The sequence below is a fragment of the Octodon degus genome, unplaced genomic scaffold, assembly GCF_000260255.1.
Source record: "Octodon degus isolate 3935 unplaced genomic scaffold, OctDeg1.0 scaffold00010, whole genome shotgun sequence".
NCBI lineage: Eukaryota > Metazoa > Chordata > Mammalia > Rodentia > Octodontidae > Octodon > Octodon degus.
In genome coordinates, this window is record NW_004524586.1 from 9,013,700 (window position 1) to 9,032,105 (window position 18,406).

The following is an 18,406-nucleotide window of genomic DNA, read 5'->3' on the forward strand; positions in this document are numbered from 1 at the left end:
ATGACTTAGATTTTAAAATTTGGTGTTTGTAAGAAAGTTAAAAATGAATAGCAATACTTTAATTAAAGTTACAAAAGAAAAGAACAACATAGTCTGTTCGCTAGGTCTGCTGTTAGGGTGCACTGATACCAAAGAGAATACGTTGCAAGCCCATCAACACTGCCCAGTTCTTCAGTACACTCCCCATGCCCACTCTAATCCCCTCCAGCTCCCCAGGCCTACCCTGCTGGGCCTGCTCAGCCTGATTCCCCAAGGTCTTTACTTTCTCCAAAAAAAATCTCAGGCCCCAGGTCAGGACAAGGTGGCCCATACATCACAATGTCTAATGTCTGTCGATGAGCGACGGGAAGTTTGTAGTTCACAATATGGCCATGGAGCTGAGCAGTGGGAACCAGGGGTAGTGCCTCATGATGCCAACCACAGGGACAACCCCAGGACGCGGCACAGGGAACCCAGCCAGAGGAGCCATGTGCTATGGGCGCAAGAGTCAGAAACAGGGCCTTGCCTGGTTTGAACAAGATGAAGACAAAGGCAACAGGTGTTGCTGTCCAGTGGCATAAGGACACCTTTGAGTAGAAGGTGGTGTTAACTGCTTCATATGCAAAGCATCACCATTAACAGCAGCAGCCCGTCACTGTGAGCCCAAGCTCACTCCAGTGACAGATGTGAGAAATGTGAGGGTGACCCAGGTACTCCATAGAGATTAGCAGTAAAATTCCAACATCTCAAGTCAGACTGAAAATCATAGGTCACAGAAGAGGAGGGTCCCAGCCTTCCACACAGGAGAAGCAGAGCCAGTGGGAGCCCAGCTCAGAGCCTGGACCAGGGCTCCTGCATCTTCAGGTTCCACAGACTGATGAGGCGGTCAGCCTCCCTCCAGCCAGACAGCAGTGCCCCATGCGTTGTGGAGTAAAATGTCCGATGAGTGGCTTCCCCTGCAAACAGTACCTGGAGCTGCAGAAAAGTGGCAGGGTTAGTAAAGGAGTATCATTGAGATAGCTATTGAGAAACATGTAGAAAACAAAGCCCCCCACACACACGCTGCCATCCACATAGGGGGCTGGGGGGTGGGAAGTCACTGCCTTTGATTGAGCAGCCATGATGCAAAGAGACAGGGACTAGGCCCCTGCGTTGTGAGTGATGGAGCCACAATTACTGAATCGCCCCTGGGAAGGTCAGAGACTGCAGAGCCAGGGTGAGTAGAGAGTAAGGGAAGCCTGCCCTTAGGAGCCACGGCAGAAGCCAGTCAGTAATGCCTAAAGCTAAAAACCCCAGACTGATCTGACCAATAAGCAAACTGAAGGGGAGATCATGTGACGACTAGCAAACTGGACACTGAATACCAACACTAAGTTCTTAATTTCTGAGTGCGGTAGTAATACAGTTCCATATTTTCTAAGAGTGTCCTTGTCCTTTACAGGCTCATAACAAGATATATGCTCAGTAACAATAAGGGAGGGCAGTGGGAAGAGGCTGCTGCTGAGGCAGAGATCCACCACTTCTACCTATTTTTGTACACATTTGAGGTTTTCCATATTAAAATTTTTAAAGTAGTAATTTAAGCTTGTAATTTTTTTTTTTTTTTTTTTTTTTTTTCAGAACCAGGGATTGAACTCAGGCCCTTGCACTGCCAGGCAAGCATTTATGCTGCTGCGCTAGCTCCCCGGACCCCTTTTTTTTTGTTTGTTTTTTTGTATTACTGGGAATCAAACTCAGGACCCTGTGCTTGCTAGGCAGGTGCTTGTGTCACTGAACTATATCCCCGGCCCCAAGCTTGTACTTTAAAGAGATGTTATAAAATAAATAATAAAGTGATGTTTTATTTAGAGATCAGAATCAGCTATGAAGCTGGGGCTGTGACTTGGTGGTGGAGCAGCTGTCTAACATGTACAAGGCCCGGGTTCGACCTCAGTACAGTAATAAAAAAATCAGTTGTTGGAACTCCTAGGAAGAAGACAGGTGCCTCCACCAGCTACAGTACTTCTGTTTCATTTTATTTTGTTAGCCAGTATTGTAGAATCCTCTCTTTAAGCTACATGCATGTAAGATTCTGATACAAATAATACATTTGCGGGCTGGTGAGATGGCTCAGTGGTCTAAAGCATCTACTTAGAATAAGCTAAGCAAAAGCACAGGGAGGGCTGGAGAGATGGCTCAGTGGTCTGAAGCACCTACTTAGAACAAGCTTGGCAAAGCATCAGGGACCACGGTTCAGTCCCCAGCACCACATGCCAGCCAGCACCGCCCCCTGGTGGGCTGAGCTGGCCACACACCACTCTCTCTCTCTCTCTCTCTCTCTCTCTCTCTCTCAAATAAATAAAATTAAAAAAAAAAAAAAAAAAGCACAGGGACCGCGGTTCAATCCCCCAGCACCACATGCCAGCCAGCCCCGCCCCCTGGTGGGCTGAACTGGCCACACACACACAAAATAAATAAATAAACAATACATTTGTAAGTCATTCTTCATTTTGAAAAGACAACTTCTGAGTCTGAGAGGACCCAGTCCCACCCAGCCCGCCCTCAGACTCTAGCACCTCTCTGTCCCAGCTGGCGGATTCTGCAGAGGGACCCCCAGGGGACCACGCTGGGGCCTGCCATTATACCTGGGGGCCAGTGCCATCTACAGGGAGGGGCTGAGCCAGCAGGTCTATGTCATCTCCGGTGCTTCCCACGGCCACGTAGCTATAGGAACCCCGAGTATACGGGGTGCTATGCCAGCGAGACCGCAGCACACTCTTGGGAGCAGGTAGCTGTGGGTTTCCTGAAACAGATATGATACATTAATCCAAAGCACTCACCCATGTACTGGCAATCAGTTTTTCATTTTAAAAACGGCAGTTTGGCCAAGTGGTAGCATATGCCTATAATCCCAGCACTTGGGAGACTGAGCCAAGGGCATCCCTGCATTTGAAGCCAACCTCGGCTACATAGTTCAAGTCCAGCCTGGAGTGCATAACAAGACTCTGCCTAAAAAAAAAAGACTGAGAAGTTTAAAATGAAAAATAAAAGCCAGAAAGAAAATCAAGCGGGGGGTGGGGGGGGGGTGGCTGCCAGTTAGCTAATTTGTTTAAGTGCCTGCTTATACAAACACAACCAGGCGCAGGATACTGCGGTTCAATGCCCAGCTTCACAGGCCTTACCAGACCAACCCTTAAGGCAGCCTGAGCCAGCTACACAGAAAGAAAGAAAGAAAGAAAGAAAGAAAGAAAGAAAGAAAGAAAGAAAGAAAGAAAGAAAGAAAGAAAGAAAGAAAGAAAGAAAGGAAGGAAGGAAGGAAGGAAGGAAGGAAGGAAGAAAAAGAAAGAAAGAAAGAAAAAATCAAGCCACCAAGTAGACACTTAAGAGGCATGTTTCATGGGGGCTGGGGAGACGGCTCAGTGGAATAAGCGCTTCCCTGGCAAGCACAAGGGCCTGAGTTCAAGCCCCGGTTCCACCAAAAAAAAAAAAAAAAAAAAAAGCAGCTGTTTCAGCCTTAGCCACTCTACTGTGTAGGACAAAGAAAAAAGCAGATGTTCTTATAGTTTGGATCTAAAATGCCCCCTAGAAATCTCAGGCAGTCAGAGGTGGGGTTTTCAGAAAGTGATTGGATCATGAAGGCTGCTGACCTTAGCAGTGGACCAACCCATTGATAAGATCATAATCTGGTGGCACTGGCAGGTGACGGAAAGAGGTGGTGTGACCTGCAGGAAGGGAGTGAATCCCGGAGATCTGGCCTTGGGGACCATAAGATCGCGCCTTTCCCTTTTTGCCCAGCTCTTTCCCTATTTCCTGGCTTCCAGGAGGTGAGCAACCTTCCTCCACTGTCTGTGTGACAGTTCTGCCTTGTCCCAGACCTAACAGTAACGGAGTAAGCCAACCTTTGACTGAAGCCTCTGAAACTGTAACCAAAAATAAGTTTTCCTCCTTTATTTTGTGCAGGTATTTTGTCACAGTGACCAAAAACTGGCACAGACAGCAGGCAACAGCACTGAACCCAGGGCTTGATTGACTCAGCTGACCCCTGGCTGCCCACATAGCTTTTCTAAGCCCCACTTCTTCATATGAAAGCATCTGGTTAAGTACAATGAGCTTTATTTTGTGGCACATTTTAGAGACAACAAGTAGAAAGTATTTTTAAAGTCATTATACTTCATTGGCAATAAAATCTGTACTGACTACACTAGTATGAGGAAAGGTTATGCAGAGATGTGCCTCAAGATTTAGCTCTTTGTTCCAAAAGTCTGTTTCCTGTTTAGAGATCAGCCAGTAGGAATGCTGCCCTGACTTCCTGTGATAAGTAAGTACCTGTCACTCTCCGGAGCACTTGGGTTAGAGACTGAAGTACTTCTCCATCGGACAGTGTCTCCATAAACTCCGACTCCAGCCCAGCAATGAACCCGCAGAGCACATGCGCAGACCTGCGTGGAAAGAAGGACCGCTGAGAGGAGCTCCAGTTACCTCAGCCCCACACCAGCGCCCTGTGTCCATGCCCACCAGAGTGGTGCCCTGCGCTTGCCCAGGGCACAGGCTCTTCTCACAACACTAACACAGCAGAGCAACAGCAGAGGTCAGTAAGCTGTCCCGCACGGATCAGAGGCAGAGCCACGGACTGCACTAGCAAGGCCATATTGTTTACCATTGCACGTGTGGGTTTTTTGGAAAAAAAAAAAAAAAAGCTAGGCCGCACATCATAGTACATATCGATAATCCCAGTGCTCAGGAACCTAAGGCAGGAGTACTGCTCCCATTTGAGGCCAGCCTGGGCTAACAGTAAGTTCAAGGTAAGCCTGAACTACATGGTGCGACCCTGTCTCAAAATAAATAAATAAATTTTAAAAAGCCAGTTTCACTTGAGAAGGCCCATGATGAAGCAGTAAAAGCTACTGGTTCTATTAACTGTTCACCCTTAAGTACCCTTTTCAATAATCTGTGTGAAGAAATCAAATACACATTTCTGCTGCATCACGTAGTAGTGATGATTACGGAGGCTAACTGAACCATAGCTTCCTCATGGACATCATTTTTTTAAATCCTTTATTTATTTATTTGGGATGGGGTCTCACTACACAGCTCAGACTCATAGTGATCCTCCTGACTCAGCCTCCCTCATGCTGGAGTCACAGGCATGTGCCACCACGCCTGGTTTCGGTAGCCGACAACAGTATGCCCAGGGTTTTGGATCTGGCACGGCATGCGGTACCAAGGATCAAACTCGGGCCTGCTGCTTGCCAGACAGGTGCCTAGAACGCTGAGCTGTCTCCCAGCCCATGGGCACCATTTCTACCTAAACGACACCTGACAGACAGCTCTGGCCTTTAGCAGATACTTTCTGAATTAGCAATGTGTTGCGCACAGAAAAACCGGCAAACATTATTGATGACGATGAAATTTAAGCTCTTAAGCAAAACCCGGAATTTCATAAAATGTATATCTCCCACCAACATTATAATAGCTTCCCAATACTGCAAAGGCTTTTCTGAGATCCGTGGTGATATTAGTAAGTTTAACTTCTTAGTATTATGTAACAAAATGTCACCATATGGAGGACTGCACAAAACACTATTTTCTAAATGACAGAAACTAGGATAGGCAAAAGATCCAGAGTGCCAGACAAACAGGCTTTAGTAGAACAAAGTACAGAACTCGTCCCTACGGTCAGACTCCACATCAGGCCAGCCTCTGAGAATACCATGTCCTCAGATTGCATCATCCCATAGAATATCCTACATACTATTACTATCTTCTTCTAACTCTGTATCTGTATTGATCCTAACTTTTCATCCTTCCGCCAAAATAAAATGCCACAGTAGGAAAAATGTAGAAACAACTCTGAAAATCCAGCATCTGCCATGTGACCAGAGAGCAGAAATTTGGAGAAAAAAACTCTTGTTATTCTTCTTATTAAGTCTGTTTGAGATAATACAGTCATCTTTCATTGTATTTAGGCTAACATGCAATAATGTATTACCATCAGTTTAAATAAGAAATATCTTTGTTTTAGGTTCTCATTTAAATACATACTCCACACACTAAAAGCTCTCTGAGACCCTAAGGGTTTTGTTTTTTGTTGTTGTTGTTGTTGTTTTCATTTTTTTCAGTGCTGGGAGTTAAACACAGGACCTTGCACATACTAGGCAAGTGCCTTACCACTGAGCCACACCCAGCCCTAACCTAAACATTTTTCCCCCCCAGAATCAGGGATTAAACTCAGACCCTTGCACTTGCCAGGGAAGTGCTTATTCTACTGAGCTGGCCCCTAACCTAAACATTTTAAAAAGAGATTCTAAATCACAAGCCTGAGCTCCACTGCCCTTCCATACACAGCATCCTGGTAAGTCACTCAGGGTTCCTAGGGCCTCTGTCCCTAAACACATCCTAAGCTACAGGACTGGGCTTCAGAGGCAGGGCTGGGATAGGTGACTAGGTCCACTGGTCACTAGCTTTGGTGTCCACTGCAACGCCAACCCATTTCCAAACTCTTGGAAAGTCAGTTTTCTCTTTAGTGAAATGAGCCACACAGCTCTCTTCTCCCAGCTGGGGGGCTGCTCTGAGGCCACAGCCTCTGGCTCCCCTGAACCTTCGTCTGCCTTTCAGGCTAAGAACGTGGTTCTTCTCCTGCCACACCTCTGAACAGAATGTGGAGTTCTCTCTGCCATCTGACCAAAGTACACTGGCTGAGTCCTGATCTTGCCAGAATATTCTATCATTCATCCTTGTACCATGGTGTCATTTCCTGAACTAGCTCCCAGGTTCCATCCCCAGTCCTGATCCATATATGCTGTTTTGTAGGCTAGCTGGGTGATTCAGATGGGCCCTTTACCCATAGATCTTTGATTCTATTACTTAGGATCTTCTGCTCAATTCTTGCATTCTGTTTAAGTATTGTCTCCCCTGTTAGTCAAATCAATGCTTCATATTTTTTTCTTTATCTACAAGCTATCTCCTCCTGCAGAATTACAACAAGCACTTTCTCATGCATTGAATATTCCTGCATACAATTAGCCTTAATCTATCCCTGTAGGGTAACAGGCCCAGGGTATCTATAGCCAGCATCTTGTGGGCTTGTGTAGAGACAGACACATGCTAACAGAGGCAGTGACCCCTGCATGCAAGATCCACATCAAGTGGATGGCCAGCCCAGAGCAATTAGCCATGAAACCCTCAGCTTAAATGAGACTGAGTTGGCCCTGAGATCTGCTCAGTCTTTGGACACATACATACTTGAAAAGAGGTAGGACCAGAAACCCAATGAGCTTCTTAAACCAGGTGTCCTGCAGCACAGGGGTACTGTCCTGCAGCGGTGACGTGTCCTCCCACACCACCTGGATGAACTGGCAGTCTGGCTCCCAGAAGGGTTCTTCAAACTCCAGGAAGATTTTGTTGTTGGTCCCAAAGCCTATTTTCCTGATTGCCTCCACCTTCTCAGCAGGCAGCGGTGGGTCAAAGAAGGTGTCCTGATGTTCTTTGAGAAAACCTAGAATTCAGATTCAGATGTGCGTTAGGCCACATTAGTCTTAATCCATAACAACCACGTCCCATGATTCACTCAGAGGACTGAGAGCAAGAGGCTTCCAAGTACGCCCTGTGGTCATTTAGGAGTGGGCGATGCAGAGACAAGGGAGGCCAGCACAGCTCAAGGGCAACTAACGCCACACTAGAGGGACATGACAGGCCCATTCTCCACCACTGCTCACATAGGGACAGTCAAGTTGACCTGCACAGACTGTTCTGCAGGGACACTTTATTCTCAGCCTCTGCCTCTCCACACCGTAAGTCACATGGCTCAGGATCAGTCTGGAGAAGTGACTGGATGCACAGGCTTCGTTCAGAAGACAGAGAGATATAGACATACACACATCTTTCCTTTGTAGTGCTAATAGAACGTAGGGCCCCAATGTACCAGACAAACACTGCCCGGAGCCACATCTCCAGCACACTAAAAACTTATATAAAGATTACTCTGCATGACAAAAATAAATAATAAATCCAGGAGTGGCAGTGCTTGCCTGTAATCTCAGCACTCAGGAGGCTGAGGCAGGGAACTGCTGTGAGTTCCACACTAGCATGGATTATATATCGAGACCTCATCCCCCCAAAACCGAAAAGTAAATACACAAATAATTTAAGCAAGGTGTGGTAGTACATGACCATAATCCCAGGACTTGAGGCAAGTGGGTCATTTCACCTGGGAAACTTAGAGAAATCCTATCTCAAAATAAAAATTAAAAAAGAGCTGGGGATGTAGGTCAGTGATAGAGCACCATTGGATTGGATCACCAGTATTGCAATAAATTAAGCCCAAAGACAGACAAAAAGATAAAAACAGCAAAGGCAGACAAGGGCATAGGGCATTTGCAATGTGAGATAAAAGCCAATTTTCTGAAGGTACCGGCAAGAGTCAGTAATAAAAGGAAGAAAAACTAACAACAAACAAGCAAACTCATCAAGAGTCAGTAAAACAGGAGACAGGATCGTGGGAACATTCACAGGGTCACTCTGTTCAGAATTGTGACCAACAACTTCCACGACTAGAATCTAACTGGAAGAATAAGCACAATGTAAAATAGGCAAAGTGAGAACCACACACATCGCCTAATAGTTATTAAATCATGACAGCTAGCTAAAAGAAAATGCTATATGGTTTAAGAATAGATAGGGCTTGATACTGCCAGTGAAGCGGAAGACCCAATACTATTATGGACTACTGGACTCTTAGATTATTTTGCTGAATTAAGACACCTATATTCAAATAACGGAACTAAAAATAAAAAGGGATACAGATGAATGTCCATTTTGTATCTTTGTATTCAAAGTGGTTAGGATAGATAGTTACATTCTCTTAATGAATAGAGGGATTTGTTCTAATAATGTTTGTAAATAGGATATCAAGTCCGTATCATGTACAGCAAATAACCAGTAGGAAGAATGTATGCAATGTGTTAATAATTGAAACTGTCCTACCAATTTGGTTTGAAACTGTCTCAGTGCTATTTGTTTCTCAATAAAATTATGGAAAAAAAATTTTTTTTTAAATCCCTAAAAAAAAAAATAGATAGGGCTGGCCAGATAACTCAGCGGACTAAAGTGCCTGCTTAGGCAAGTGCAAGAACAAGGATTCAATCCCCTGCACCACACGCTGGGCCGGCCTCACCCCGGGGGCCCTGAGACTGGGCATGGTGGTATGTGCCTATAATCCCAGCACTTGGGAGGATGAAAACAGGCAGATCACTACAAGTCTGAACTGTGAGACCCTATAGACCCTGAACTAAATACTTAAGAATCAATCAAGCAAGCAAGCTAGCCAGCTAGCTAGCTAGAAGCCCAGAGCTGCGCCTTGCGAATGCATCAACACAGGAGTCATAACTAATCCCACCTCCTCACCACTTGATAGGCTCAGTGAACACAAACTGAATATACAAGTGAACAAAGCCACTTCTGTGCTCACCAGTAAGACCATGTGCTGACGTGGAGACACTGACAGAAAACAAGGCAGCTGGCAGAAAACAAAAACAGCACTGGCAGCTGGGAGAAAACAAAAGGTGCCACACACCTAGCATCTCAGTTTTTGGGAGGCTGAGGATCAATATTTAAACCTAGCCTGGGTGGGCAACTTTGTGAGACCTGTCTCAAAAAGCAAAAAATAAAAAGGGCTGGGAATGTAGCTCAGTGTGAAAGGCACGGGTTCAACTCCCAATACTGGGAAAGAGAAAAAAAAAAAAAAAAACAAGGCAGACAGGAGCTACGTCTGGCAGTGTGATCTGTCTGTACAAACAGCACTGCAGTGGTTACTACAAGGATAGGAACTGAAACCCTGAGCAGAAAAATGAGCACTACCCAAGGGCACAGTGACGATGACATGATGGGCTGGGACGCGGCCACCATCATCACACTCCACCAGCACAGGGAAGGTCTCTCCGGGAAACGCAGCCTCCTGGAAGGCCCCATTCCAGTGAACAGTCTTCACAGGCTTGTTAAAAATCACCACGTCCTTCGGCAAGGAGGCCATTATGTGGTCTATGAGTCCCTGGTAGCCCCTAGAAGAGACAGCAATTGAGGATGTTTAGAGAGGCAATCCCTGGAAAGGTATGACAGGTAAAATCCACCCTCCAAATTCCCACCTGCATCAAAGGAAGCACCATTCAGGACCAGGGCACAAGGCTCCGGGAGGGGTGCACTATCATTTTTCCCCTTAAACCACAGGAATGTTAATACCCTCCTCCCAGCTAATGAGAGGATTAAGTGAGCTAATGAAGCAAAGCTGCCAAAATACTCATGCAAGAGTCGGGGTTCCCTCCTTACCCACCATAGTTCTGATTCTGGGGATTTCTGCATCACAAATACCCAGCCTGGGATAGGAGCCTGAAGGCTGACAGCCAGGAGAGTCCAATAGGACAGCCCTGTAGGATCTTGCTTATGCAGCTCCCCACCGCAAGGAAGGGGCCTCTGTCTGAAACCCCTCACCTAACACTTGACACATCCAAGGCCTCAGGAAATACAGAAAGAAGAAGTCCAAGAAAACTTTCCTTCCCCAGTCATGTCCTTAAAAATAACTTCTTTTTGCTTACATGAGCAAATTAGGAAAAGAACAACCAATTTCTCCAAATGAGAAGTGTAAACACTTCCTGTCTCACACACACACACACACACACACACACACACACACACACACGCGCGCGCCTCCCATAGCCAGAGGATAGAGCTGGCCAACCCCTTGGCCTTAGTATATTGCAGGGTCTAGGGCAGACAGGGCCTGGTCTCATACCCAGAGAAAGTACAGTCCAGTCCTGGCAGCACGGTGTACTCCCCAAAGGGGGCAAGAGCCACCAGATCCATGCTGTGGGTGCCACTTATGCAGCACTCCACATTGAAGAAGTGGTTCAGGATGGCCAGCTTGAGCTTCTTGGTCTCCTCGTCCTCTGTCCAGCGGGCTACCTGCTGGCTGATCTCCTTCTTGAGGTACTCTCCGACGCTGGGCACTGGAGTCTCAGCCACATGCAGGAACTCTCGGGTCTGGTCGATCAGCCCATAGAACAGACTGGCCATCTCTGCCACCAGCTCAAGGCTAACCCTTGTCCCAGAGCTGGCACAGCACATGGAGGGCAGGTCTAAGTGGCCGCCTGTATCCACCAACTGGTTCTCTTCTGACAACTCCTTCTCTCCCAGCAGCCCAAATGCAGCAGCCAGCTGGAAGACAGGGTTGCCCTGGGAAGGCCCGTGGATCCAGTGTGCACCCATCTCCACCACACCACCTGGGGAGGCAAAGAGACGCCACCTGGAGGCCTTGGTGGCCTCTTCCCAGAGGTCAGGCCCACACCGTCCTTCCCTCCACAATGTGTTCTGGAGACCAGCTAGAAGGCTCTAACAGCCCCAAGGGGCACCAGACACTGTCCCTGAGAACCACGTGGCTCCCAAAAGCAGGGTCCCGGACCTGCTTAAGCACCTGGAGGGAGGATTCTTGTAGGAACAGTTTAGGGATAAGAGGGGGTACCTAAGGGTCCCCAGGTCTTTGGGGGAAGGAGGCACTATTCAGAGGCCTTGGCTCCTTCTACTACAGGCACCCAACTAAATTGGAGCTGCTGAGTTTTGGGGTCCAGTAAGTATGGGCTACGTGAGGCCGGGCCTTCACTTGGCAGTCATAGCCTATCTTGGCCAGGAAGGTGTCTAGTGGGCTAGCTTTCGTCTTCCCAGAGTCATTCGTCCCATCGCTCTGTAGCAGGGGCCGGGACACACTGGGAATCCTTCCATGGTACCCCTGGTGAGCCTGGTAAAACTTCAGGGCAAGGGCCCTGCGGAGCTTGGGCGCAGCTGGATGGATTTAAGGGGTCGGGAGGGTTACCAAAGCTGCGCTCGGAGCGGATGCGGCCCCCCGCTCGGGCCGTGGCCTCCAGGACGTGCAGGTGCCGGTCAGCAGAGTGATAACTGCACAGCCTCTGCGCGGCACCCAGCCCCGCGATGCCGCCGCCCACCACCAGCACCCGCCGGCTGCCTGGGATCGCTCGGCCGCCGCCGCCGCCGCCGCCTGACGCCATGGCGTGTTCCGAGTCTTGCCGCTACCCTGCCCGCGGTGGAGGCGGGGCGGGGCGGGGCGGGGCGGGGACTGGGGCGGGGCGAGGAGAGGGAGGGCGGTTGGCGTGTCCAGGGAGAGGGGTGGGAAGGGCGGAAGCCGAGAGAGCCAGGGAGACTGGCGGAGAGACCTGGTGCGGCAGGTCGGGTTGATGAGGCAGGGCCTGGGTATACTGTCTCAGGCCCGCGCTGCCCTCCTCCCCGTCTACCTCTCGGCAAGGGATCCCTGGAGAGGTCCTGTGGCGGGCTCGGGCAGCGCACCTGCGCAAGTCCGTAGGTGCCCAGTAGGCAGAGCGGCGGCGGCCTGCAGGAGGGTTCCCTGTGTGGCCTGGCCCGGCTGCAGGCTGATGGGGGCGAATGACCCTGGGAGGAACTAGCCAACTAGACATGCTTCCAGATAACCATGACTGCCATCATCCTGGGCCCCTCAGGCCGGCGGAGCAGCTTAAAAAACCCAATATTAATAAGACGCTAAATTACATAAAAATTGATATACTATCAGAGGGATCGGACCCTCAAGTCAGCACAGAAAATAAAGACATCTAAATCATAACTGGAGGTGCAAATGGAGACACAGTAGCCAGGCTTGCATGCCTCCCTGAGGGAGAAACAATGCGAGATTATACCACAGTTACCACCACGTGGTCCAGTAGGTCCAGGAAGGCATCAGATGCCCAGTGACCAGAGCGTCTGGACCCATCCCTTCTGAGGTGGACTGACAACTGGTGGTGAACTTGTCATGTGATGGCCTAAACCCAGACTTTTAGCATAGGTATTGCCACGGTAAACTTTAGCTGACCCCAGGGTAATAAAAACCAGCCCACTTGTGAAAGAAGTAACCACATGGAGGAAATACACCCTGAGAAAGCACTGACCCTAACCAAACAAACTATATATATTTTATTCTAACTGACAGGCAGGATATCTGCTGATCTAGCTGTTTGGCTAACAGGATTCTCTTTGTGTTTTTTTCTCCCTCTCCCCTCTATATATAACTTCATGACCTCTGGGCAGGACTACTCAGTTAGACTCTGAAACAGGTCTATGTGGATGGTCGCTGAGCTCAGCTAATAACAATCTTCAAATTTTATTGGCTACTTGGATTCCTATATTGATTATGAACCCACATCAGTAACAGCCAGCTGAACTGAACCAGCACGGTGCTGGGTGTAGGAGCCCCACCTGAGGACAACAAAACGAAAAGGAGGACTAGAAAAGAAGTGTGCTGCTAGAGAACTTTTTGATCTCCTAGAACTATTGCTTCTCCTGGAGGAGCGTGTCATGCTGGCTTTCCGGATGAACTCGGCTCTTCTCATAGATGGAAGAGGGCCTTGCTGTCGCTGGGAACTGCTGCAGTTCACTTTGTGGGGAGCTCTACTCTGAGTATCGCTTCCTGGCTCCAGAGGGGAACATGGTACACTGTTCTGTGTCCTGGAGAAGCGTGTCACACTGGCTTTCCTGATCAAGGAGCTCAGATCTTGTCACTAAGGATGGCTGTGGTACTTTTAGGGGAGCTCTGGTCTTTACTTTGGCACTTCCCGGCTCCAGTGTGAATCCCTCAGCCTGCTAGCACACATCCTTTATCCAGCTGGCACAGACTTTCTAGCTTGCACGACTGACCTTTACTAACCAGAAATTTTCCTAGCCTGTCTCATCCTACTTCAAGACTGAGAGAACTCCAAGATGAGAGAAAAAAGTTTGTGGTTTTGTTTTTTTTTTGTGGAACCGGGGATTGAACTCATACCCTTGTGCTCTCCCCGGCCCATAAAGGCAGACCTGAGACTCAAACCTATGACCTCTTGCTGTAGCGCCTAATCCATAAACCGCTATGCTATCTCTCCAGCTAGAAGAAAGTTTTTGAGGGTCTTACTATGTAGTTCCACCTAACCTTGAACTCTATGCAGCACAGGCTGCTCTCGAACTCACAGTAATCCTTCTGCCTCAGCCTCCCAAGTGCTGAGAATATAGGCACATGTCACCATACCCAGCAGAGAGGAATAAGTGTTCAAGATTTGCAGGAACATCCAATTTCCAACTATTATGGTTCGTGTCTAGATGTTCCCCCAAAGCCTCATGTAGTCATGGGGGGATTCTAGAGTTTGTGATTGATTCTTGGTCCAATGCTGGAATTATGGGCCCGAGTGCTACACCCCCCCTGGGGCAGGTACCCTGCATACAGTATAAGGGAGGGAGAGAGGCTTGCTCTCTTGCTCCTTCCTTTTTGTTCTGGCTTTTGCTTTCTTCCTCCACCACGAAGAGTTGCTCCTCTGCCACACCACCTGCCTTGGAGCCAGCTGATTGTGGACTGAAACCTGCACAAACTGTGAGCTAAATAAACCTCTCCTTCCCTCATTTTAAGCCTTGACTATTTTGCCTCAGCAATGAGAGAAAAGTAACCAAGACACCAGCTTTTACAAAATCCAATTCTGATCCTTTACAGTGATGCCAAGAAGTCTCATCATTGTCCTTAACCTGCAGCCCCTTCACATTCTGGGAAAAGTGAAGCCCTGAAGACCACCCATGATGAAGTCAGACCCCAAGTGGAAGCACTTATCCTATGACTAACCTCTGGCTGCCCACCCCACCCCCAACAAGCAATAACTGTTACCTCCCCAGGAGCTGAATTGCTCTCTCAAGTGATGGCCGTGCTCTGATAAGCTGGAAGCAGAACCAGTCTGGAGACAATGATCAATCAGAATTGACTGATCATGATTGACTAGGATTACCTACGCTGCCAGGTGTGCAACCCCCTCCGCTATGCTGACCCCCAGCCTTGCTTTTGCTCCTCCTTTCTATAGAACTCCAAGATTTTTTTCTGCCTCTCAGAGACAGATCCTGAGCCTCTTTATCAAACCTTCTCAAACAGCCACATTGATTAAACTTTCATTCCTTCGCTTCCCCACTGCCTGTCTCCCTGACTGGCATTTTCGGGCAAGTAGATGAACCTGATCTGTTGGGATGCCCACAGCAGGTGCTTTTGCCCTAAAATTCTGGTAACATGCATACTTTGTTTGATTGTTTTGTGGGTTTTCTTCCCGCAGTACTAGAACTAGGGAGTGCTGAGCTACATATCCCACACCTATTTATTTAATCGATTGATTGATTTTGAGACAAGTTCTCACTAACTTGCTTAGGCTGACCTCAAACTTGGAATCCTCTTGCTCCACCTATTGAGTAGCTGGGATTACAGGCATGTGCCACCACACTGGGCTATACATGCATGTACTTGTGTGCATGTACACACAGTATGTACAGACATGTCTTAGTTTAGGTGGGGTTACCTCTAGAGAACCCAATCATAAGTTGAAAGCCCAAAATGCACTTAATGCTGTAACACAGGAACAGCACAGTTTATAGCACTATATGCTGCGGCATGTAAGGTATCTACTCTCCTGATTCTGGCTGACTGAAAGCTATGGTTTTGCAAAAGTGATATATGCCTAGCCTGGGAAAAGATCAAAATTTAAAATACTGTTTACATTGAATGTATCTTTTTTTTAAATTTTTTATTTATTTATGTATGTGTGTGTGTGTGTGTGTGTGTGTGTGTGTGGCCAGCTCAGCCCACCAGGGGGCAGGGCTGGCTGGCATGTGGTGCTGGGGGATCGAACTGCGGTCCCTGTGCTTTGCTAAGCTTGTTCTAAGTAGGTGCTTTAGACCACTGAGCCATCTCACCAGCCCCTGAATGTATCATTTTAGCACCATTATAAAGCCCAAAATTGGTAAATTGAACTGTGTAGACTGGCAACTTCTCTCAGTTATGTCTGCATATACACAGCACTGGGATGCAGGTGAAGTACAAAGTTTGAGATCAACAAAGGAGCTGGGCACGGTGGCCTGTCTGTGTAATCCCAGCACTTGGGAGAATGAGGCAGGAGGACCACCATGAGTTCAAGGCCAGCCTGAACTACATAGGGAGACTGTGTTTCAAAAACAAACAAACAAGAGCAACAAAGCGCAGGTGGAGAAATGTCTCTCACATCCCCCTCCGCCCCTCCTGGGTTTCTCCCCCAGGAAATTGAGTGTGTACGCACATGGGCGTTCAAATCTGCAGATCCTCTAATTCAGGTGGGCGTTTGTGTTCTCACTGCACTGCAGTCCAGATTAGAGGCCATGGGCTCTTCTGTACACTTTGGTAGGGCACAGCACTCCCCGTTGGCCACACAGAGCCATCAGATGATCTTCTGTGAGCCTTCAGGTAGCCTCCAGGGTGGAGAACCTTGGGCCTCTGAGGAAACACACACTACCAGTCCCAGGACCTCTTATAGTTCTCCCCACAGGGACTGACAAAGTACTAGGCCACTGCAGGTATGTCCCCCACTTTGCCAACATGGGAGTCTGGGCAGTATCACTCCTGGCCAAGCCATTCCATCTCAGACCCATCCCATGCTCGGGTAGGAACTCTGATGACCACAAGAACTGTCTTAGTAGTGTTTTCAGTGACTAGCAGAGTCGCATGAGCCACAGCCAGCGGTTTCTCTATCAATAGCGTTCCCTTTCCACAGTCACAAACAGACCCTATCAATCGTCCCAACCATTCCGAGCTCTGCCATAAGGCCCACCCCAAAGCACCCACAGACACAGGCACCCTATGTTGCAGCTCACACAGCCAGCCCAGTATGGACCCCTCCAGGCGCACCTGCTGTAAAGTTGGAGCTCTCATTCACTGATGACAGGAGCATGAAATGATACAGTCACAGACACTCCACCCTCATGGCTTTTTTTTTTCATTAAGGATCAAGCTCTCCTACTACTTAGCTACATACTCAGTCACATGTGCAGCCACTTTGGGAGACAGCATGGCGTTTCCTCAAAAGGTTAAGCAATAAACCCACTTGCAGGTTTATACCCAACAAAACAAAAACATACCACCACCTAGGCACTGGTATATGTAAACTCACAGTGGGTCTACCTAGAAGAGCCAAAACTTCTGCACATCCTATTAGTACTACTGTCTATTATAGCCAGCTTAGTAGGAAGGAAATGATTTTGATTTGCAATTAATGTTGTTGGACATCTTTTCACATGCTTCTCAGACAGATCTCTGTTCAATCCATTGCCTCTTTTTAGTTGGGTTATTTTTTATTACTAGCTTGTAAAAGTTCTTATATATTCTAGATAGAAGACCTTTATCAGATACAAGCATCTCATCTTTTACTATCTTGAAACACAGTAAGGTTTTTTTCTTAACTTTATTGAGAAACAAATAGCAATGAGACAGTTTCAAATAAGTTATTTTTTTTTAATTTTGGTGAAGCTTAGTTTATATCCATCTCCTTTTTGTCACTTGCGATTTCCTTGCAGAGGACAGTAGCTACCAGTCCTCAACATCAGTGTTGTTTAAAAAAAAAAAAACAAAACAAAAACAAAAACAAAAACAAACCCTCTTTAATGTTTGAGCCATTTCACTTAGGGTCTGTCACAGCAGCTCAGCATATAGTAATACAGAGGTTCTTTTATTGACAGTTTGTTGGTGATCTTCATTTATATGAAAATTGTTTACTTCAGTCTTGAAATAGTTTGCTGAGTGTACAATTAATGGTTTTAATTGAATTCTTTTCTTGGCAGCATGAATTTTGTTTTCATTTATAGGTTTGCTTTTTTTTTTTTCTTTTCACCCTAACATTTTCAAGATCTGGTCAAGAATACAAATGGAGGTTGATAGTATTTGTGTATTGAGGGCTGGGGAGACAGCTCAGTGGAATAAGTGCTTGCCCGGCAAGCATACGGTCCTGAGTTCGATCTCTGGTACCAACAAAACAAACAGACAATACTTGTGTATTTAAAAGACATAGTTGAAAATAGTTTAAATAAATCGGCTTTCATATTTAGATAAAGCTTACCTATATCTCCACACAAACCCTATTCCTACTCTGATGTTCAGACGCTATGTAGCTCCTCTGTAAACAATCAGTCTCGCGCTCCTTGCATGCAGTGTAAGTGCACGGCAGAGCGGCAGCAATACTTTGACTCAGCAGGGCCTCGTCGTTACCTGGTGGCACCGCAGAGCGGCTAGCCAAGGCCACAGGGCAGCAGGCGGCTCAGGGCCTGGGATACATAAAGGAGGATGCCGCTGAGGGAACCCTGCAGAGGCTCGCTACGAAAGGCCATGGGCTCCTCTGACGCCTTGGCAGGGCAGAGGTCCATCACCACCCCACCTGCCCTGTCTGGCCCGCACCCCACCGCCTGACCCCAGGTTTGCGGGCGCTGTTTTTTCCGACCCCAGCGCCCCAATTCACCTCGCTGTCCGCACCAGGGCTTCGGTCACTGCACCCACGCTGCCAGCGCTCCGCCCCTCTGAACCAGGGCCAACCGGGTCCCGCTAGGCTCGCCCCGCCCCGCCCCTCCACGCCCCCGCCCCGCC

General features: G+C 47.8%; 1 protein-coding gene across 1 annotated transcript; it reads right to left on the reverse strand.

The window, feature by feature from the left end:
- Positions 1-37: 37 nt before the first annotated feature.
- On the reverse strand, positions 38-12,038 carry Paox (polyamine oxidase). Its single transcript, XM_004625713.2, has 7 exons — positions 11,816-12,038; positions 10,742-11,228; positions 9,814-10,013; positions 7,201-7,453; positions 4,285-4,397; positions 2,604-2,761; positions 38-954 (listed from the first exon to the last, which is right to left on the reverse strand). Exons 1-7 carry the CDS (start codon positions 12,006-12,008, stop codon positions 811-813), a joined length of 1,548 nt encoding a protein of 515 aa, XP_004625770.1. The 5' UTR covers positions 12,009-12,038; the 3' UTR covers positions 38-810.
- Positions 12,039-18,406: the final 6,368 nt, after the last annotated feature.